Source organism: Phascolarctos cinereus, unplaced genomic scaffold, assembly GCF_003287225.1.
Source record: "Phascolarctos cinereus isolate Bilbo 61053 unplaced genomic scaffold, phaCin_HiC Scaffold_2;HRSCAF=192, whole genome shotgun sequence".
Lineage (NCBI taxonomy): Eukaryota > Metazoa > Chordata > Mammalia > Diprotodontia > Phascolarctidae > Phascolarctos > Phascolarctos cinereus.
In genome coordinates, this window is record NW_027555625.1 from 150,554,744 (window position 1) to 150,578,659 (window position 23,916).

The 23,916-nt window shown below is 38.7% G+C and overlaps 1 protein-coding gene across 7 annotated transcripts in view; it reads left to right on the forward strand.

Moving 5' to 3' along the window:
• Nucleotides 1–23,916, forward strand: part of NINL (ninein like) — a 182,964-nt gene that overhangs the window by 113,399 nt on the left and 45,649 nt on the right. For all 7 annotated transcript variants that reach the window (XM_078149681.1, XM_020987407.1, XM_078149684.1 and 4 more), the window contains 3 exons: nucleotides 8,371–8,545; nucleotides 11,733–11,843; nucleotides 14,296–14,376. In XM_078149681.1, coding sequence (XP_078005807.1) covers nucleotides 8,371–8,545; nucleotides 11,733–11,843; nucleotides 14,296–14,376 — 367 coding nt within the window. The remainder of the gene's footprint in view (nucleotides 1–8,370; nucleotides 8,546–11,732; nucleotides 11,844–14,295; nucleotides 14,377–23,916) is intronic.

Consider the following 23,916-nt stretch of genomic DNA (forward strand, 5'->3'; position numbering starts at 1 on the left):
ATAATAAAACAATTATTAAGCCTAATTAAGATTCCTCTCAGCTTAAAATATCCTATTTATCTTAACTAATCGTTATTTATCACAGATGAACTAAGCTTATTTATTATAGTTAATAAGTATTCTTTTATTAATAAAATGGAAATTAATAATATAATAATTAAAACATTCAGGTTCCTTTCAGCTTTAAATAATATAATTCTATTTAATTATGATTCTAATTAATTATTACAAAGTAGTAAATCTTTACAGTAAGACAAAGGTTTCACCTCACAGAGTTTTCAGCTGCTGGTTGTATGCAAGACACTTTGTGGAGGGCTCTGAGGTAGATACAGAGTTTTTCTAAGATGTATGCCTTGCCTTTATGGAATAGAAACCAGTAGGAAAATAAGACTTGGTCACAGATAGGCATGATCAGGGGTATGCTGGTAAATATTTAACAACTGGTTCTCTGGGAGAGTGTGTATTTACAGAACACTTTTAAGTTTAATCTGCATTATTAACATATTTTCCTTCACTTTCTTAATTCTAGAAATCAGTAAAATAGTGTCATGCCCTGAGGTCAGTCAGAGCTTTGCCAGTTTCCAAAATGTAAATGCTCTCACTAAAAATTTAACAAGGTGGTCTTAGCTCTACTGTACCTCTGGATAATACGTAAAATTACTCAAGTGCAATTAAAGAATCTCAAACAAAATAGTATTTGGTGTCTTAGGGAGAAAAATGTAAATAGAATTTTTACTGTATGATTATTAAGCTAGATTCTTTGCAGTGAAGTCTAGCTTATTTTATCTCCAAAGCAGTGATGGCAACAGTGATGTAGCAGTAGCATAGGTCTTTATGGTTTTAAAGGTAAGGGACAGCTAGGTGGTGCATTGGATAGAGCAGTAGGCCTGCAGTCAGGAAGGTCTGAGTTCAAACTTGAGCTTAGATACTCACTAGCTGTGTGACCCTGGGCAAGTCACTTAACCCCTAGTTGCCTCAGTTTCCTCATCTGTAAAATAAGCTGGAGAAGGACATGGCAAATCATTCCAGAATCTTTGCCAAGAAAGCCCCACATGGGGTCTTGAATTGTGAGCCATGACTGAACAACAAAATAAGATAAGTAAGCTAAGGTGAAATGTAAAATCCTTTAGGGCAGGGACTGTTTTTTTTTTTTTAATTTTGTTTTGTGTTTGTGTCCCTAGTGCAGATTTACATATGTAGTACAGATTTAATAAAATGTCTGTAGAATGAATATTCTATGATTATATGAAAATGAACCGGTTTTGTTATTATTACCAAGCAATAAAATCACCCCCCCATGTCAGTAATGAAAATATTTAGGGAAATTCACTCCACATAGTTTTTGTTATGTTATTACTATTGTAGCAACAGCTTCTGTCAATAGCAACACGTCTCCAGAATGCTCCTGGAAGAGATCATTCTGTGGTTTGCCATCCTAGTGGTACAAACCTCATGTGGGTGTTTGCTCAAAGTGCCAGCTAATCACACTACAGTGAAATAATCAGTTTTTTCATTTCACTGCTTTCCCTAGGAGCCTACCTGCTAATTAGCAAATGATCCTTCCAGGTCTTGTGACTCCAGGCCAGTCCTGTTGCCAGCCTGATAACTGGCCTCTTTGGTTGCTTGGCCTTTAGTGCAGTAAGTCTGACCAAAGGCCTCCTTCCTCATTCAGGGTCCTAATGTTCCAGGCCTTTTGGATAGGCAGGGGAGGCCTCTTAGAAGGGGAAAGCACAAGACCGTACAGCAGCAAGTTCTCAAACTTTTTGGTCTCAGGATCCCTTTATACTCTTCAAAATTATTAGAGTGGCTAGGTGGTGCAGAGGATGGAGCACCAGCCCTGGAAGCAGGAGGACCTGAGTTCAAATGTGACCTCAGATCAGATATGATCCTGGGTGGGTCACTTAATCCTGATGGCCTCAGAAAAGCAAAATTATAGAAGAGCCCACAGAGCTTTTGTTTATATGGTTTATATCTGTTGATATTTACTGTATTGGAAATTAAAATCTTAATATTATTATGACAGAGCAGCTAGGTGGTACAGTTGATAGAGCACCTGGCTTGGAGTCAGGAAGATCTGAATTCAGATGTGACCTCAGACATTCACTAGCCGTGTGACCCCGGGCAAGTCACTTAAACCTGTTTGCCTCAGTTTCCTCATCTGTTAAATGAGCTGGAGAAGGAAATGGCACGCTACTTCAGTATCTTTGCCAAGAAAACCCAAATGGGATCGCGAAGAGTTGGACATGACTGTAAAACAACTCAGCAACAATATTATTATGAAAATAGTTTTGACCTCATGGACCCCCTGTAAGGTCACCTTTGCTCCTCTCCTGTCCCCTGAAGCTTCCTGTCACACCTCTGCTTCTGTATTGTGTGCACTTTTGAAAACAGGGCTTGAATATTTAAAGTAGGAAAAGTCATTCATCCATATTTTAAAGATGCACTGAGGAAATTCTTACAGCCCTGCTTTTAGGAAAATGCTTCAGTTGCTTTTCCCCCTTTAACAAGCATTTATTTTGTATCTCTCCTACTCTCCCTCCCCTACACCAAGGGGGGAAAAAATGAAAACCTAAAGTGCCCAGTTTTTAAAAGTTTTTTTCTTCCCCTGTCAGAAAGCCCTTGAATTTTATAAAGAAGTATAGTTGATACCTATAGGGACTTCATCTTTTAAATACTCTCCCACAAGTTTCCCCACTTATCAAATGGTCTCTGCTGGATCCACCACCTTGAGGGGCAGTATCTGTAACCACGGGACCCTTGTGGGCACCAGACTTTAAAGCCTGTTCTTTTGAAAGGGTGGTGCTAGCGCAACTTTGAAGTTTTCGCTTTTGATGAGTATTTAGTATACTTAAGTTTGATACTTGTGTTAGGCTAAGCAGGTCAAATGGAGGAAGCTTCAAACTTGAAGGTCACCATATTCTGTGATCTAGGGATTTGTCATCACTAGATCTACCCTGTGACCTATAGCTTAAGAAATCTTGACTCTAGTTATTCAGAGGTTGAAGACTGCATGCTATATAACGTTTTAAGTGGCATAGAAAGGTTCTGAAGTGAAATTAATCATTGAGATCATAAGAAGAATAAAAGTAAGGATAGTAGCTAACATTTATAGAGGAACTTCAGGTTTGTAAGGCACTATGGGGTTAAAAATGACTATGAGATATGTCTTGTGTATTATTGTCTGCATTTTATAGATGAAGAAACAGAGGAGAGACAGTGTGGTGTAGTAGATAAAGGTACCAGGCTTGCCATTAGGAAGACCTGTGTCCAAATCCTGCCACAGACACTTGTCAGCTGTGTTATCCCAGACAAGACACTTAGCTTGTCTGAGCTTCACCTCCCTCATCTGTGAAAAAGGGATAGTAATAGCACCTATCACACCTGATTCTTTCGAGTAAGAAATGAGAAAATGTATGTCAAGTGCATTGCAGGCCTTGAAGTGCTAAAAATAAAATAAAGATTAGGGAATTAAGGCTCAGAGGTTAAGTGACTAGCCCAAAGATGAGGGTCCTGTGGCTTCGAGGCTACATGTGGCACTCTAGGTCCTCTAATGTGGCTCTACCTCACTTGAGGACCTAGAGGGCCACATGTGGCCTGGAGGCCACAGGTTTCCCACCCCTGGACTAGCTAGCCCAAGTTCACGCAATGCAAACAAGCATCAGAGGCAGACTTAGAACTCAAATGTTCTTAATTCCAAACCCAGCACTCTATCTACCAAACCACTCTGACTTATCTGTTGTATTTGCCTCAAGTATCCTTTATTTGGGGAAGGGACTTGATGAGCTGAATATTTTTCTTAAGGATGAAGGTTTGGATAAGTATTAAGGTTGGGTGAGTTTTTAAGCACCTGCTTAATCAGAATACACAGTCAAGTGTATGTATTCATCAAAGCCATTTTTAAAAAGGTCCTTAATCAAGCTTACTTGTGCTATTGGATGGTTATTTTATCACATGTGCATTTGGATTTGGTGCTAACACAATCTTTCATCTCCAGTGCCTAGCGCATGGTAAGTGTGTCTATCTGTCTGTCTCTATCATCATTTAAAATTCTAATTTTCAAGGTTGCCTGTTTGGGCTGGGCAAATTCCTGGAAGTGCAGATAGAATAAACTAATATCAACAAGTTTGGTATCCATGGAGAGCTGCTAAATGCCATTTTTATGTCATCTCATAATGTACTTGTTAGACTTGCTGAATGTGGTCTGCCCTATATATTGTGAAAACTGGTCATAAAGATGTATGGGGGTTTCAATTTGATGAAAACGTCTATTAAAAGTGACACTCTGATGGAATAATGGAAAGAGCTTGTCAGTAAAGGTCAGCATGTTGGATACAACTGCTTTGTGTTGTACTTAAAATTCTCATCTTATCCTATTGCCTAATGGCTGTTTGATGGACTAGAGAAAAACAAATTAAGCATCATATTCCATTTTTGTAAGGCCTCAGAGCTTTTATTTTTTATGGAGGTAAATTCAGCTTGAGTGCTTGGAGAATTAACTCAGTAATTCCTTTGCTCATTAGTAGAAATGAGCCCATAAAAAGCCTGCAACTTGAAAATTACCTTGAGGGCAAAGAGAAAAGTACCTAAGAATTTTCTCATTCTAAACAATGTTCATTGTTACTAAAAATAATGTTTTTAGATTTCAGCTCAAAATAAAATAATGAATCAATGCTATCATCTCTTAATTCATATAATATTTACATTTGGATTTATCCATTTTGTAGATTATGTGTAGAAAGTTTTATATTCCAGATGAGCTTTCTCCCACTTCCCAGCATGAGCCACCTTTATGTTCCTTGCATTGGTATGATCAGGGAATACACAATAATTCTAATATGCCAAGCAAAGCATAGCTAGTCAGGAAAATTTTTTTAGACATATGTATTCCGAGACCAACTGCAAATGGTTTTGGAATGATCTGTTCCACTGATTCGTTCATTAGCTATACTGTTAAGACTGATAGTTAATGTGCACATCTTGAATTTGATTTTCCCCCCTAAGTATCTGGTAGGAAATTAGCAACATGGCTTTCTGAGGAGAAGGGGACAAGAGCCCTTCCTTCATATCCCTCTGGCATAGTCTCTTTTTTTTAGACATAATCCAAGATGGAGGATAAAGATGCCCTGGCCAGTGCTCTCACAATCTAATTCATCAAATATCTTATTGCACTTATAATCACATTCCTAGATACATGACAGCCAGGAAATGATTTATGTAGAAATCTTTTATGAGCAGCCAGAGGAGAGTGTAAAGAAATGAACAGTGTACCCCCAGAAAATTACTGTAAGGCTTTGTTATTCCCTCAGTAGGACTGAGCCATGCGTATTACTTTTCAAGCCTCATGAAGGCAGGTGTAGTATGGGAAACTTTGAGATTTTGTTTGGGCCCTTGGGAGCGCTACCTCCTCAACTTATCCAGTATCCCCTGTGGCTCTTTAGGGCAATGCTTTGGGCAGTCTGTGGTTTGCACTGTGTAGTGCTGGACAGAATGCAGAATGAGGTAGTCAGCGAAGGGCCTGTAGCTTTGAGCCTTTTATTTTCTCCAAATCCAAACCTTGTCATTATCAGACTGTAAATTTAGAGAGGGTTTCTTGAATGTCACAGACCCCTTTGGCAGTCCCTTTACAGAATAATCTTTTTAAATATATGAAATAAAATGTGATTACAAAGTAATCAAGTATACTGAACCAAGTGTATTGAAATACATGTATCAAATTTTGAAAAATAAAGCTTACAGACTCCAAGTTAAAAACCCTGAGGGAGAGATCTTAGAGACCACTGAGTTCACTTCCCTCATTTTACTCCTACTGACCTACTGAGGCCATTAGAAGTTAAGTGACTTACCAGTGGCCAGACAGGTAGTAAGAGACAAAGGGGAAATTTAAATCTTGGTCCTCTGACTCCAAAGTCATTTATCCTTCTGTTGCACCTCATTGCAATATCCAGCCATGTCTGAGTTATAGCCCTACGCATATTTTGTTACTGAAGAGGCTCCTGTTTGAAATCTGTTGGGCCTTCTACTTCAAATCTCATGTGTTCAGTTTCAGGTCAGATAACTCTAGCAGAACCGATCGACCACCTTGCACAGACTGCCATGAAGATGCAGGATTGTAGCCATTTAGCTGCTTCTTACAAAGCTAAACGAGGGCGCTGGCTCAGACCACGTAGGCAGTGGGCAGCCAGCCCTCTCAGATCTTCATTGCTTTGAGGATTCCTTGTTTATCATTATGCCTGTTTTCTACTTGGAACACTGAGTGACTTAATTTTATGAATAGTGGGGGAAGGGGAATGCACGGTGTATTTTATAGACTAATCACAGTAGAATGGAAGAAAAAGCAGAAAGAAGGCTGGGGTGTTATTACCAGGGGAAGTGCTCAATCTGGGCTCCTCTATAAATTGTAAACACCCTGCCGGGTGCCTCAGATGTTGAACGCAGTTTGGAGTGCATTCTAATTTAGATTCCAATGACTCTATTTGGGGTTATTTTCTTCTCCTGTCAAGGAAAACATAAAGACAGACAACCCAACAGTTAGAGCCATCCGACAGTGAATGGAGCTGCCTCTAGAGGTAGTATCAGCATTTCCTCCAGCCAAGACTAGAGGACCCATTGTCAGATCTGTTGCAGAGGAAATCCTGTCCAGGTAGAGGTTGGAGAAAATTTCCCTCATCTTAGAAATTCTGATGCTGGGATGACACTATTCAGCCCAGCATTCAAGGCCCCCATGTTGTAGCTGTAACTTCTCTCTTTGAATTAGGGATCTGCAGTATGTAAATCACTGTGTTTGGTGCTAGGGGAGATACTATAAGAGAAGAGAGAATTTCCTAGCCCCGAAGAAGTTGTAGGGGTTATATTCTAGTTGGGGGGGAGGGGATATAAAATCAGGAGGCATTGACGTGTAGTGGAAAAAGCACTGGCTCTGAGGTCAAATGACTAGGATCCAAATATTTCCTGTATAGTTTTGGGGAATGCACTGAACTTTCCTGGGCCTCAGTTTCCTCATGTTAAATGGGAAGGTTGAATTAGATGGCCTTTTGAGGTCCCTTCCAACTTTTGATCCATGGTCCTATGAATTCAAACAAGTGTAACAGAAAAGAGAATGCATTGAGTGCAGAAGAGTACCTGCTTGAGAATCTTGTTTAAAACATACAGCCAAGCCCATCCATTCATTAAACTCATTTAAAAAAAAGTTTCCCCACTCCAAATTGAAACAATAAAGAAATGCCACGTGCTATGAGAATTCAGAGAAAGGAGAGGACACTTCCAGGTGTGGTTGGGGGCAGGGAAAGGGGGATCAGGAAAGAGTTCCTGGAGGAGGTAGCATTTGTGTTGAGCCTTGAAGAGTAGGTAGGATTTCAATAGGTTAACATGGCAGCAGGGCAGAGTGGGGCATTACACTGTAGTAAATATCATGACCAAGCATAATGTGTATTTGAGGCAAATGTTGTAATCTACTTTTAGCCATAGCATAGAGTACTAGGGGTATGGAAGAATGGAATGAGGCTGAAAAAGTATCCAAGAACAAGACTGTGGTGGGCCTTGAAATGCACATAGACAAATTTCTGTGGAGAATGGCCATGAAAATTTCATAGAATATTAACCTTCCCCTACTCCCCTTAAATATGTTCTCATTCTCTTTTGAATATTTTATCTGTGTCTTTCCTATTTAGTATATTCTGCTTTGTATTCTGCTTATTTGTGTCTCTCTCCTATTCTTCCTGCCCTCCCCCGCCCCAATCCCTTGTTAGATTATATTGCAGGCAATGTCTTACTCATTCTTGTATCTCCAGCAGCATCTAGTATGAGACTTTGCATGTTTGTTCTATTTGTTGAATTGAATAATAATGATAGCTGGCCATTATACCTCATTCTAAAGTTTTCAATGCCCTTTGCTTATGTTGCTTTATTTAATCTTTACAATAACTTGTGAGATAGGTGCTGTTATTTTACAGATGAGGAAACTGAGGCTGAGAGAAATTTAGAAGACCTGCTCAGGGTCACACAGCTAGCAAGTTAGCCAGAATTCAAACTCAGGCCTCCCCGTCTTCAGGTCCAGCATTATATATACATTGTACCATCTATCTAATTGGCAAATATTTACTAAGCATCCCATTTACACCCAAAATTATTTGACACTGGAAAGGATCTTACAGGATCATAAGACGTGTTCTTTACCTTCAAGGAACTTGGGGAGATAAGAATAACGTAATAGAACAATTTAATTCTGTGTGACACTGACCATAATTGTAGCAGGAGTTCAGGAAAGACATCAGCGTGGGTTGGCATGGTCAGGGAAGGCTTCATAGGAGAGGACAGAGAACCTGAAGTGGGCTTTCAAGACTTCACCTAGGAGTTAATATTTGTGTGTTACAGACACCTGGAAGAGGACTACAGAGGAAAATTGTCCCTACTTCGATCTGAAATTGAGATGGAGCGAGAGATGCTCTGGCAGCAGGTGAACAGACAGAGAGCCAAGCTTGAAGCAGACATTGAGTATCTACAAGGGGAAGAGGTGTGCCTTCAGGAGAAGCTGACCTTGGCCTTGAAGGTAGGGAAGACCTCTATACTGGGCCATCTGCACCAATTAGAAGATTTTGGTTTTATTGCTACCTCCCCCCCCGAAAAAAAAAGTACTATTTTAACATAGTTAAAACAAACTAGTAATCCTACAGCTTAAAGTCAAAGAGCCCATTTAGGGTCCTTCTGTACTCCAGTACTGTGCTCCATTCAGGAAGTGAAAAGGTGGAAATAAGCATTTATATAGCACCTATTATATTCAAGACATTGTACTAAGTGCTTTCTTTTTTTAATAAATATTATCTCATTTGATCTTTACAACAACCCTCTAAAGTAGGTGCTGTTATCATCCACATTTTACAATTGAGGAAACTGAGGCAGACAGATTAAATGACTATCCACTGTACCACCTCACTGCATAGAATTTGATGAGATCACAATAGATAGTATATAGTAAAAAGAGAATGGAACCCAGGACAAAACCTTGAAGGATACTCATAGCTGCTAGATATAGTACAAATGAATTTCCAGCAAAGAAGACTGAGAAAGAATGTTTAGAGGGCGGCTAGGTAGCACAGTGGATAGAGCACTAGCTCTGGAGTCAGGAGACCTGAGTTCAGATCCGGCCTCAGACACATAATATGTCCTAGCTGTGTGACCCTGGGCAAGTCACTTAACCCCAATTGCTCCCCCCCCAAAAAAAAATTTTTAAAAAGAAAAATATTATATTAGATAAACAGCCCATGTAGAAGAATTAATAATTAATTGAAGCCTAAAACAACTTCATCCTAAAGAATTAATCCAAAGAATAAATCACAGAAACAGGAGAAAATCTTATCAGAGGAGGGGAAAAAGATGAGATTTGACAAAAGAACATCAGATTTGGCAATTGCAAGGTCATTGGTAACTTTGGAGAGGGCAGTTTCGGTTGAATGATGAGGTCAGAAACCCACTTATAGAATATTAAGAAGAGAGTAAGAGGCGAAAAAGTAGTGGTAACTATTAGGTATAGACACCTTTTGTCAAGGAGTTAAGCCAAAAAGGGGAGGGGAGATAGCACATTATAGCTAACAAACATGGTCAGATCAAGTAAGGGTTTTTTAAGGAAGGAGAAAATATGTACGTGTTTGTAATCAACAGGGAAAGAGCCACTGATTGGGGGGAGGGGGAAGAGAGAGAAAGAGAAAGAGAAGATGGTAGTGGAGGCAATCTGCTGGAGAAGAAAAGAGGGAATGGGATAAAGGATACATGTGTGGGAGTGAAATAGGAAACAGTGGGTGATGTCTGAGTAACGTAAAATAAGGAAAGAATAGGGGAGAAGGTGGGACTCTTGGTGAATGACCTTAGCTTTTTTTAGTGAAATATGAAGCATTAAAGAGAACATTAATCTGTATGTTTAAGTTCCCCAGCATGAGAGAAGGGTGGAGAATGGCCTGCCTTTCCTTCATTAGTATGACAGGGAAAGACTACATAACTTGACAGTTTTCTCTCTCATTTCCTGGTATTTGCAAACACTAGTCTCTTTTCTCATGACATCTGGGTTTCAGTCATTTTCAAAGCAAAATATTCATTCACAGAATACAGCAAGATAATACCTTACAAATCATTTCTTGCCAAACACATTATTATTGGAGCCTCTGTGAATAAAAAAAATGTATCCTTTTGAGAAGGTGACAGTGAATTCCACTTAAATTTTACATTGAGAAGCTTCATTTGCCCTATTGAACAAGGCCCTAAATTTGGATCCAGGGAGACCTGGGTTCAAATGTCACCTCATACACAATAAATCATTTCACTTATTTATGCTTCAGTTTCTTCATCTATAAAAGGGGAAGATTTGGACTTGATGGCTGTTAAGAGAGACCTAGAACTGATCCCACGAGCTCCTGGACCTCCGTTTCCTTATCTATAAAATGGGGGTGATAATACCTATAGTTCTCATCTTACAATGATGTTGAAAGGTTAGAATGAAAAAGCATATTATAGAACCTTGCAAACTTTGAGGCATTATATAAACTTTAATTGTCATTATCCTTTTTTATTTATTATGATTTATCAATAATCACTTCCATATGCTTTTGATTTTAAAATTTTTCTCCACCTTCCTCCCCACCTCAAGACAGTGCACAGTCTGATAGAGGCTATATATATATACATTCTTATTAAACATATTTTCAGATTAGTGATGTTGTAAGTAAGAATTAGAGCCAATAGGAGGAACCACCAGAAAGAGGAAGCAAAATTTAACAGAAGAGAAAAAAAAATAGTAAATAGTATGCTTCAATCTACATTCAGATTCCATAGTTCTTTCTTTGGATGTGGATAGCGTTTTCCACCATGAGGCCGTAGATCCTTGTATTGCTGGGAAGGGTTAAGTTTTATCAGTATTAGTCATCACACAGCATGGCTGTTATTGTGTACAACATTCTCTTGGTTGTGCTCACTTCATTCAGCATCAGACCATACAAGTCTTTCCAGGTTTTTCTGAAGTCTGCCTGCTCATCATTTCTTATATCACAATAGTATTCCCTTACATTCATATACCACAACTTGCTCAGCCATTCCCCAATTGATGGGCATCCTCTCAATTTCCAGTTCTTTGCCACCACAAAAAGAGCTCCTATGAATATTTTTGTACATGTGGTCCTTTTCCCATTTGTATGATCCCTTTGGGATATAGCCTTAGAAGTACTATTGCTGGGTCAAAGGGTACACACATTTTTATAGCCCTTTGGGCATAGTTCCAAATTGCTCTCCAAAATGGCTGGATCATTTCACAACCCTACCAACAATGCATTAGTGTTCGAATTTTCCCACATCTTCTCCAACATTTATCATTTTCCTGTTTTGTCATGTTGGCCAATCTGATAGGTATGATGTTGTTTTGATTTGCATTTCTCTAATCAATTTAGAGCATTTTTTTCATGTGACTATAGATGGCTTCAATTTCCTTACCTGAGAACTGCCTGTTCTTATCCTTTGACCATTTATCAGTTGGGGTTGTCATTATCTTTTGAGGAATGGTGTCACATCCCTTAACCAGGGATTACTTATTACCGAGTATCTGCACAAACCTTTGCCTTCACTCTCATTTTATTATTGTTTTCTGTGCTTTTAATATTATTGAATATTCTAGGATTTTCATGGAAGATAGACTAGAAAGAAACATCTTTTAACATAGTTGTCCTTTCATTAAATTCTCACACTTGGTCTTGTAGGAAAATAGTCGCTTACAGAAGGAAATTGTGGAGGTCGTGGAAAAGTTGACAGCATCAGAAAAGCTGGTATCAAAGCTACAGAATGATCTTGAATTTGTGTTGAAAGACAAGGTAACCCTCCTACTTAAACTGGCCTTTGCTCCTGTCAGAAAGGGTCCCTGGATTGGGCTTGGGTGAGAGGTGCTGTGTACATTTGGTAACTCAGGCTCTTTATCTAAAATTTTTGGCACCTAGAAGAAGGGCAGTGACATAGGCGTGAGCTCAGTCCGCTTTCCTATCTAGTATTTTATAATGAAGGAAGGACTAATGGTGTCATTCAGTTTGCCCAAAGGTTCTTTTTATTTCTCTGGAGTTTTCACTAAGATGAAAGGATCCTTATTATACCATCAGACTCCCCCAGGCAGTTGTCCAAAATTCATTTCACAGAATGTTAATTAAATGACTTAACTTGTGAAAGAAATTATATTTAGGTAAGCAAAAAACAATAAGATGTGGTCTCTACCTTTTAAGTTTTTCACAAACTGTCTCATTTCAGAAATTTGAAGAGACAGACCAGGTTGATAAACCTGCAGCAAACATTTATTAGTAGCCCCTGTGTACTCAAAGTACAACCTCATACAGTGGCAGGCTTTTGGAATAATCACAAGTGAAACCTGGAAATGAGGAGCTGCCAGACACATGTGCCAGCCCCCATCATCTCTGCCACATCTATTGTCACCACCATTGTGCGACTCTCCAGGTGTCACTATTGGAGCATAGGGAGAGGGGAGGAGAACGGGCAGCAAGGACTATTACCTTATCCAGCTGTGTAATTGGCTGTGCCAGGGAGAACCTCATGAGTTCCATCTGCTGTGGATGCTAAACTTGTTAAAGAAAGCAAAAAAGGAGTCATTCATTTTGACAGGGTATGGTCCCTGCATACAGGCACCCCCACCCTACACAACTTTGCTTGAACTTTCCTAACTGGTCCTGGCATTTGCCTGAGGGTATAATCCTTTCAACTGGCCTTTCATTTGGCCCTTGTTGTCTGCACCTGCCCCAACCTTAGAGTGCCAGGGTTTGATTCCATCTAGACCCCTTCCACGGTGGCCCAGGTCCCTGGTGTTCGCCTGGGGCACTCGGCCCTTCTCTAATATCTCCCAGTAACCCCAGACCTCTTGGCCAGTCCTTGATCTTTCTGTATATGAGGTCCATCTTGTCCCCGTTCAGATTCCTTAAGCGTCTGGCCTGGTTGTATTGGCATCACAAAGGCTCAGATTCCTTAAGAGTCTGGCCTGCTTGTCAATACAAGCATCACCAATTCTTAAAATCTCGCCCACTCTGACTGGTATTCTATTAAACTTTGTCTTTGGCTGAAAGAAGGCTTGGGTTCAATTCTTTCCAGGCAGGACCTGCTTTGCTTGCCCTTGAATTTCAGGGGCCCAGCACTCCTAGACCTCAGCAATTTGATAGTTTATTAATATTATGAATAAGGACTGGATGAACTTAGAACAAGTACTGAGCACCCTACATGGTAAGCAAAGGGGGAAAAAAGCCTTTATTGAACACCTACGGGGTGTCAGGTACAAAAAGACAGTCCCTGCCCTCAAGGAGCTGATAGTTGAATGTGGGGGGAGGGAGGCAACAAGTGAACAAACATGTACAAACAAGATATATACAGGATAAATAGAAAATAATTAATAGAGGGAAGGTGCTAGAATTAAAAGAGGTTGGGAAAGGCTTTTTATAGAAAATGGGACTACAGAGGAATAAAAAGTACTACACAGTATAGGTAAGTGTTGTTACTGTAAGCTGATTGGAAAGAAAGTCAGATCCCTCTGGCAGTCTCAAACCTTTTCATCCCTGACTCCAGCAAGAACAACCAGCTGATTTGAGAAAGTTGATGTGAGCAATTCTTTTTAACTTCCAGTGGGCCTGTGAGGTGGGAATCCAGCATCACTGTTGGAGGGCAAACCTGTGTTAAACTGCCTCTAGCAAAAACCCTTGCTGTCAATGAGCCTTTTACAGGTGGTCTGGGTGTGGTTCCAGTAAAATAAGTTACTGTCCCATTCCTAGCCCAACTGTACCACAAGTCATGTGACTAGAGACTCTTACTTTCCTTCTTAAGATCACACAGCTTTTATTATTCAGCTCCCTTTAGTTTTGTTTGTAGACAGGTATTCTCAGAATATCAGTAGACCAACATCTAATTTCTCCCAAGTTAAGGCAGATTATATATAGAATGACATTTGGAAGAGTTCTGACCAGTTCCTGGGATAGAAATGTTGAGGCAAATAATGTTAATTTGTGGTTTTCTAGTGGATCCTTACATATGGTTTAGCAGTCTCCATTTCTTTTTTTGCCTTTTTTTCTTTTGTCTTTTAGCAGTCTCCATTTCTATTTGAGTTTGGGTTAAAGTTCAGCTGATCCATCACAAAGCGCCATAGAAGTGAGTCAGGCTGAGAGACTGAGTATTTTTTCCCCCTTTATTTGAGCTGCAGTTGGAAAGGGATATTTTGTTTCCTTCTTGTCATTTGCGTCTTCTGGTTGAGCATAATAAAAATTTTATTTATTGGATTTTCAGCTAGAGCCACATAACCCTGAGCTCTTCAGTACAGAAGAACGGATCACAGAAGTTATAAAAGAATATGAACTCAAGTGTAGGGTATGTACCTCTGGGAAACTCCATTGCAAAAAGCCTTTGCAAAAATTTTTCTCTCTCTGCCTGCTGAGAAGTCATGTGCCTTTTCTATGTAACTTAGTGGAAATGGAGGAGATATGTAATTTCTAGTTTAATTTTTTTTTTGTTTGGAGCAGGTAGAGAACATTTTGTCTCTTGGGCAAAAAGCTTTCTGTATCTCCTGACCTGACTGCTGCTCCTAAACTTCCATGTTTCTCAAGCCCCTTTTGTCTGATACTGCTGTGCTCTTCTTCTAAGAGAGCATCCCACCAGCTTCATAGTTACACGGTAGAAGTACTAGCATACTCATCTGGCCTCCAGTGATAAATATAAAAGGTGCCGGGAGCTCCCTTCTCTTCTGTTGTCAGTTAGGACAATATTATTATTGATGACTCCGTTGTTAGTTAGTAATGTGTTTCCCCCTGAAGCCTTTCCATGCCCAATCAAGGGGCAGCAGAACTAAGATTCCTCAAATTTGCACTGGATTAAACCTAGGTGCTGGAATCAGAAGCCTTCCTCTGTTCTTCACTTTGTTATATTATTATTCTTCTCATGGTCATCATCGTTATTATTGAAAGTAATAATAAGTAATATTAAAAATAATAATAATAATAAGGTATTTTAAGGGCAGCCAGGTGGCACAGTGGATGAAGTGCTGGGCCTGGAGACAGGAAGACTCATCTTTCTGAGTTCAAATCCAGTCTTGGGCACTTACTAGCTGTGTAACCTTAGGCAAGTCGCTTAACCCTGTTTGCCTCAATTCTTCATCTGTAAAATGAGGTAGAGAAGGAAATGGCAAATCTCTCTAGTATCTCTGCCAAGAAAACCCCAAATGGGGTCAGAAAGAGTCAGACACAACTGAAAATGACTGAAATGATGCTTTAAAGTTTGCAAAGTGCTTTACAAATATTCTCATGAGGTGATAATCAAAGGTGGCTTAGCACCCTAAAAGCTACATAGTCAGTCCTCCATTTTAGGAGGAATGTGTACCAGTGTGGGAAAAGGCAATAAATTACTTCATTCTCATGCCAAAGTTATGTTGAAAGGAAAATTCTTCATTTATGCTTTCACGTTGATTAACAAGGCAAAACTCAGGACAAAAGAATTAAGAGGAGTTTATTATAAATATGTCAAGGTAACAAGACATTGGCTGATCACTGAAGGTCAGCAGTGGCTTCAAGGTGGAGCCAACTTTTATCGGTAACTTTGAGACAATTTAGTTAGGTCCACCTCAGCAAAAGAGGTTGGACTCTTGCATCTCAGTTCCTCCCCAAGCAGCAAGAACGTGACAATTTACAGGTAGAGGTACAAAGGTCACAGGTAGGGGATGACTTGGCTGTGTGACCAATATCTGGAGACTAGGTGACACTTCCCCCCAAACTGATTAACAAGAAGGACTGAGAACTGTGGGATACTGAGTCAACAGATAACTTTCAGTAGTAGCATTTATCCCTGATTCTGTCTTTTAATAAAAGCTTGTTCGTCCTTCTTTTCTTCCTCTTATATGTCTAATTGCCTATTGGATTTTTAAATCTCTTTTAAATTTAAATCTCTTCACAGTCTGGTTTCTTTCTGCCTTTCTGGTCTTCTTACATATTACTCCCTTCCACACTGTCTGTGGCCCAGTCCCACTGGTGCATTTGCTGTTCTACACCCATGACATCTTATCTCCTATCTCTGTACTTTTGTCTGCATTGCAATCCCTTCTCACATCCATCTCTAGAAACTTCCAGTTTCCTTTAAGGTTCAGCTCATGAGACTTCTACATGAAGCCTTCTTTGATCCTTCCTTTTTTGATGCCCTAAAACCATTTTGTATATATACATACATGAATATATATGTGCGTATACATATACACACACATACACATGTATGTATATATAAAATATTCTGGCACCAGCTCTAATGGGCCATATAAGAGCAGCTTGTTAAATTTTCAGTCTGAACATTGCACCTCAGAAATCAGCAAAGGCTAAAAATCAGGGTTTGATTTATTATTTTATTGATTATTTAGACTTAAAGTGTTAATAATACAGATTAAACTTGAAGGTGTTTGTGCATACATTTTTTTCCTCTGGCAAATTCAGTTGTTACACATTACTGGCACCCCACTGTATTGCTCTATTCATGTTGCTAGACCTGAGCTCAGAGAATGTAGACTTCACCAAATAATAACTGGTATCAGTATAGAATTTTAAGGTTTGCAAAGTTATTTACATCCACTAGCTCATTTGAGCTTCATCACACTCCTGTGCATATGTGTATATATACATACACACAAATACAAATACACCTTAACGTACACATACATATAGTTGTGAGAATTTTACTGCCCAAATAAGCCAACACAAGATGGGGGTTGGGGGATGAGCACAGAGAAGGGAGAGACAGAGACAGAGACAGGAGCCTGAGTAAGCTGGTAGGACTCAGGTATTTAAATTGTTATTAAGGAATATATGTATCCTTGTTAGCATAGCCATTTACAGTAGATCAAAGAAATCAGTACCTTCTTTATTCGTCAGTCCAGCATTGGTTTAGCTTTATTTAAATAGAATAAAGAGACTGATTCTCCCTGAGTTTTCTTTTGTAATTGTAAAGTGATTGGGGAAGAGGAGTATCGATGGAGACATTCAATAGGCTAGAGGCATCATGCTATAAAAATACATGTATACATGTAAACATTATTATTGCTATTGATTGATAAATTAATATGTGGAAACATGCAAAACACTAGTCTTAAGTCCTGGATCTGGAATTGAACGATGGAAAAAGCAAAGTCCTTTTCTTTTAAAAACATTTTATTTTTTCCTCAATTACATATGAAGACAATATTTAAGATTCATTTTTTAAAATTTTGAGTTCCAAATTATCTCCCTCTCCTGCCTCCTCATTGAGAAGACAAACAATTTGATATAGGTTATACATGTGCAGTTATGTGAAACATGTTTCCGTATTAGTCATGTTGTGAAGGAAAACACAGCCCCCCCAAAAAAACCAACAAGAAAAATAAAGTTAAAAAAAAGTATGTAGAGCAAAGTCTTCTCTAGGCTTCTGTCCCTGATGATTTATATTCCATTAAGTCTTTCAAGTTCTGTAATCAAGTGTATTTTGGAGAAAGAGTAGTCAGCAATGCATTAGGGTTTGTTTTTTGGAACAATGGATTGTTTTTTTTTTAATATGTCTTAAGGTGATTCTATCAATATATGTTAAACTAGTTCAGGTAAATGGGGTTTTGCTCATTCCATCAGTCAACAAACATTTAAATGTTTACTATGTGCCCAGCACTGTGTTAAGGTACTGTGGATGCAAGAAAAGGCAACAGGAAGCTTACTCTTTAATGGGGAGATAACATGTAAATAATCAAGTACACATAAGACACATTCAATAAGACACATAACAGAGTAAATGAAGGGTCATCTTAGAAGAAAAGGCTCTAACCAGAGGGAGGGAGAGGGAATTGGTGGGGGTAAGATCCCTGCAGAGGGTGACATTCGAGCTCAGTAATCTCTTGAATGTGGGTAAAATTCTTAATAAGACTGCTAGGTGGTGAAGTGGATGGAGTGCCAGGCCAGGAGTCAGCAAGACTCATCTTCCTGAGTTTAAATCTGGCCTCAGACCCTTACTAGTTGTGTGACCCTGGGCAAGTCACTTAACCCTGTTTGCCTCACATTTCCTCATCTGTAAAATGAGCTGGAGAAAGAAATGGCAAACTGCTCTAGTGTCTCTGCCAAGAAAACCCCAAGTAGGGTCATGAAGAGTCAGACGCCACTACAGAACAACTCGACAACAAAATTCACAAACTATTAAATTCACTGTTTTAGTAATAATAATTTAAAAATCGCTCCTTCCTTGAAGCCCAAACTGTTGTCCATATCGTGAGGGGAATGGGGTAAACATGAGGGAATGATTGTGTGTGCCCTGAGACTGCTATGGATCTGTAAAAGCCTAGAAAGAACCTTGAAACATCAGCCAAAGGAATGAAGAGAAGGTTGCGCTTAGTAGGCACCAGTACTAAATCACAAGAGTGGAAACAGATCCTAGCAGTTACAGGCAAGCATTTCACAGTGTTTACTGTCAGTGATGTCCTTACCTCTAAGTTGCCTGGATCCATTTGAGGCAATTGTAAGAAATAACGTCATGCCTAAACCCAGATTAGATGAAATAAGAATGGAAATTGAGGAGTTACTTTAATCTGAAGAGGAAAAAGCCTAAAATCCAGAAGGTTTTCATAATATATACTTAATGCAAGAACGCTTAATGCAAACTCCAGAAGTGCCAATATGTAATGAAACAGATGGCAAAAATAATGCTCATGTCTCAAGTGATTTTGACAAGATAGGGGCAGAGTTAAAATGAAATTTTGAAAAGCCCTTTTTGAGTTCCATGGAATGAATTAAACTGACAGACCAATTATATCAAAATAAAGTAATTCAGAAAAGCTGATAGAGGTTCTAGTATGAACTCATGCAATCTCCTACGATATAAAAACATTTCAGGCAGTAGTATGGCTGTTAATATAGCTAAAAAATATAGTTGTGGTCATTGCAATGTTCAGGAACTTAAGAGGAAAGGTAGGGGCAGCTAGGTGGTGCAGTGGATACAGAGCTAGTTCTGAAGTCAGAAAGACCTGAGTCCAAATGTGGCCTCAGGCACTTACTAGCTGTGTGACCCTTGGGAAAGTTACTTAACTCTGACCTGAAGAAGAAAATGGCAACCACCCTAGGATCTTTGCCAAGAAAACCCTAAATGGGATCACAAAGTGTTTGATACAACTGAAAAACACCCCAACAGCACACAGCAGTAAATTTGAACACACTATACTCACCAATTTAAAACAATGAAAAAGAAACTTGTAAAATAGAATCTAGAAAAATACAAGTATATTCAGAAATTTTCAAGATCTTTGATCTACAACTAAAAGTCAAAGTCAAAAGGTCAAGTTGATACAAGGAAGAAAAAGCAGTGAAAGAAACAGACTAGTTATACGCCTATCAAAAGTTTGAGAAGCAAAAAAAATTAGAAACGGAGAGGCCTCAGAGAAAGAGGATATAGAAAATTTCTGGTTGTCTACTCATAAAGTTGAAAGTTCAATATAGTGAAAGCACAAGATGGATCAAAAAGTTGGATATATCTGTAATACACTGAATGATGGAACCGTTTATGGTAAATGAAGGAAATCCATATGTTTTAAATAAATGTTATTGTTCAACCATTTTTCAGTCGTGTCTGACTTTTTGTGACCCCATTTGGGTTTTTCTTGGCAAAGATACTGGACCAATGCACAGCTCCATATCAGCAGTGTATTAGCAGAATACTGACACATAAGCATCTTATTTCTTCCTCTTTTTTGGCCTGATTTCATCACCATGAGAGTGTGCAATAACAACAACAAAAAAGACCTGTTAATAGTTAATGACAGCAGTATTGCCAGAATTATGGTAAATTATATTAATTTCACTTCAATTTAATGTAACCTTGCAGCTAAATAGCTAATGTCAGTCAAACATTTATTAAGTTCCTACTATGTGCTAGGTACTGTATTAAGTGCTGCTCTTTCCTTCCTTCCTCAACTTAGTTGTATCATACAGATAATATAGAAATATCTCTCTTTAGGAAAATCCAGTATACAAAAATCCATGTGTTTTGAACAAATACAGTATTGTTCAATCATTTTTTAGTTATGTCTGACTTTTTGTGACCCCATTTGGCGTTTTTTGGCAAAGATGCTGGAACAGTTTGCCATTTCTTTCTCCAGTTCATTTTACAGATGAGGAAACTGAGGCAAGCAGTAGACTTGTCTAGGATCACACAGCTAGTAAGTGTCTGAGTCCAGATTTAAACTCAAGGAGATGAGATTCCAGGCCCAGCACTCTGTCCATGTGCCACTTGGTGGCCCGTTAAATAAATGTACTGAGGTGATTATTAATATTATAGATTTTTTTCCTCTTTACAGAAAATTCACCATGAAGTTCGTTTAACTATCAAGCTCCTTTAGAAAATTTAAAATATGATTTACACCTAACTTGTTGGGAACAGATCTAGTACTTTAAAGGTGACATAGCTGTGGTTAAAATTAACATTTAAAATGCAACTAACTCCAGATGTGTGGTTATGGATTGTTACCTGAATACCTCTAAGTGCAGTTATCTCCTGTGCACATAATTCCTTCCTTTGTGTTTTTTTTCCTCCTTTAAAATCAGCAGTGATAGTTGCTTGCCTCTGATTCCCCTTCACATCCACATCTATCTATGCCCATCTGGCTTTGGTGTAGATTAACTGTAACCTCATCCTGTGGTTATTTCTGTTGATATTATCATTGTTAAATATACCAGTGAATACCATAAAATAATTTTACATGATTTGTTTATTGTACTGGGAGAAAGAACACTCGATTTTGGAAGAATAAGTGAATTGTAAACTCATTGGTCACTGTAAAAACTGATATTGTTTTAGTTTGGTTTGCATCTTTTAAAGCTCTATTAATAAAGTATTATCAACATTCTGCTTATTCCCCTTCTGACCTAAAAACAAACGAAAAAACCTTTGGTGTTGTTGCTGCTTCCTTTCGGAATTACTAGAGGGTAAAGGTGAGCTTTTGTATCATTCTGAAGTGTGTGCATGAGAAAAGTACTTTGGTGTTCTCCCCTATCATCTCTGCATGGTGGCTTGTTCCAGCAATATAACCCCACACATAGTGGGGATGTGTGCATAAGTATTTTTTCCATGGAATGGTTGTGTTTGTCTTTTGAAAATTGTATTAAATGGATAGCCTAATAGCCCAGCTTTTTAAACTTTCTCTCTGTGTGTGTGTGTGTGTGTGTGTGTGTGTGTGTGTGTGTGTGTGCGTGCGCACACACATATGCAGGGTTGGGGAAATAGGGGTGAAGATGATGGGGTAGAGCAGGGGTGGGGAACCTGAGGCCTTGAGACCACATGTGGCTTTCTAGGTAGCCTTTTGACCGAATCCAAGTTTTACAGAACAAATCCTTTTATTAAGGGGATTTGTTTTGTGAAATTTGGATTAAGTCAAAGGACTCTACTTGAAGATCTAAAAGGCCGCAGGTTCCCCACTCTTTGGGTAGAGGAATAAGCTAGACAAGAAATTTTTACTAAAAGTTAGGGTTGTTTTCTCCTTTGACTTGAAAACAGTTCCACAATTGGGTGTCAGTTCAGTTACCATTTTGACGTTAACTAGGCTAGGTTTGGGTTTTTTTTCCTTCATTCTGAAGGTTGACTCATAGATGAGTTGTTCCTTCCCTTGATGTGATTTATCCATGACCCATTCCAAATTTGGTTTACCACATATATCTTTAAAAGGGATACTTACTGTTTTGTTTTAGGTTGTTGAAAATTTGTTACTAAATCTTCAGAAGAGATGGTTTCTGTATTCTTGCTTTGCTTCTTATTTGGAAACTACTGTCTTTTCTGTCTCCTCTTCCCTTTTCCTAAAGTGTGAGTGAGTGAGTGTGTGTGTGTGTGTGTGTGTGATGGACTTTTTGGAAGTCTGGTGAAACCTATGGATCCCTTCTCAGAATAAATTGTTTAAATGTGTAAAATGTAATACAGAGGATTACAAAGAAAATCAATTTAAGAAAAATTTTTTTTTGTATTTTTCAAACTTTGAGTTCCAAATTTTCTCTTTTCCTCCCTCTCTACCTCAGCTCATTGAGAAGGCAAGCAGTTTGGTATAGGTTATACATATGTAGTTGTGTGAAACATATCCATGATAGTCATGTTATGAAAGAAAATGGGGGAAAAAACCAAGAAAAATAAAGTTTAAAAAAAGTATGCTTCAATCTGTATTCAGATACAATCAGTTCTTTCTCTAGGGATGGATAGCATTTTTCAGCGAAAATCAATTGTTTTGAAATACAGTTATTAATTTTTAAAGTTCATAGGCCCCAGATTAAGAACACTTGCTCAATATCCAGTTGATGTAATAGTTGAAACTAGTCTGCAAGATAGGAGGCTTATAACCAGAGAGGAAGGGAGAACAGAGACCTGAGCAGTCAGTCATTCCTGTTTTGTCCTTTCAGTTTTAAGTTATGTTATTACTTTTTCTTTATTGTTGATTTTTCTCTTGTTGCTGACTTTTTTATTATCAAATTTTAATTCAGTTTTTTTCCCCACTTAAATTCTACAAAAAGTCTTGCAGAACACAGAATAGGATGATTAAACTAATTATACTTTGGAATTCCCAATCACAGAACCTCAGACCTGACCTTTTACTTTCACTTTTGCAGATGTAATCTCTGTAGATTCAGCCTACTCTATTAGACAAAAGTCTGATCTATTTCCACTAAACCTGTAGCTCAGTCTAGAAGGTTATTTCATTTCAGTTACCAACCCTGCAGTGTTTCAGAATTCCCCCTTGGAAGTGATTTATTTTCCTGTTGTTTGGATCTCTTTATCTCTTCCCCCCCTCCCCCTTTATCTCTTTCTTAACTGGTTTGCTTTACACCTGCAGCTATAAAATAAAGGCAGGAGGAGAGGTCAGGACTCTTTCAACCCAGCACCATCCAGGTGGTTCACTTGTAGTTCTCAGGGAGATTTATGTGGTACCCACCAATTAAATTTTCCTAGTCCAATTTGCTTGCAAAATAAGATATCGCCCTTGTAATGTCATTGAGCTTCTTAGAGAAGGAGGGATGAACAACCTGGTACAGAAAAAAAAGTTCCCAGAGGATACCCAGAATCAATGAATGAAAAAGTATTTATTAAGCACTTAGGATATACTGGGCACCTCACTAAGGGCTGGGCATACAGATATATGTAAGTGTGGAGGAAATGTACAAAGCCTGTGTGCTGTGAGTTTTGGGGAACATCCCCCAGAAATGGTAATTTTAGAGGTCAAAGAATGTAGCCTGCAGGGTTGTGTAAATAAAGAGAAACTCTCTGATTCCATCTTATCTCGCATCCAACCTAGATATTCTGAGGAGATTAACTACCAGAACAGACCAGATCTTGGGCTTCTAGGTTACTTCAAAGTTAAGACACCCAGCCCCTGTCACCTGATGACCTGTCTCACTTAGCAAAATAAGGAAAGTGTCTGAGCAGCCTGGCCTAATAGATCCTTTTAGACTGTTTTTGCCATGAAACTGTGTAAAACCCTATACATGTATTATCTCCCTCTTTTCTGAGGAGTTGTTAGCCACCCAACTACACATCAGTTGATGGTTAATTAAATTTTTTATCTTCTAGCCTTGCCTCTGGATTTATTGACCTTCATTCAAAGGGACCTAGGTGGGAAAAATTACTCTCTGGGAGGGACTTAAGATCCCCAGTCTGAGAAATTCCCCTACACAAGCAAGATCCTTCTTCCACTGAAGGAATTTTCATGTCACATCATGACATACTCAATTCAGCAAACATTAAAATTTCTCTCAATAATAAAGATAAGAATAACAGTGCTTGCCTAAAAGCTCACATATATGGAAATTATCTGTAGGCTTGGTTACTATTAAAGCCCATTTTTGTAGTTGGGGAGGAGGAAAATCATGCCAGAATCCTTGTTTCCTTATACCC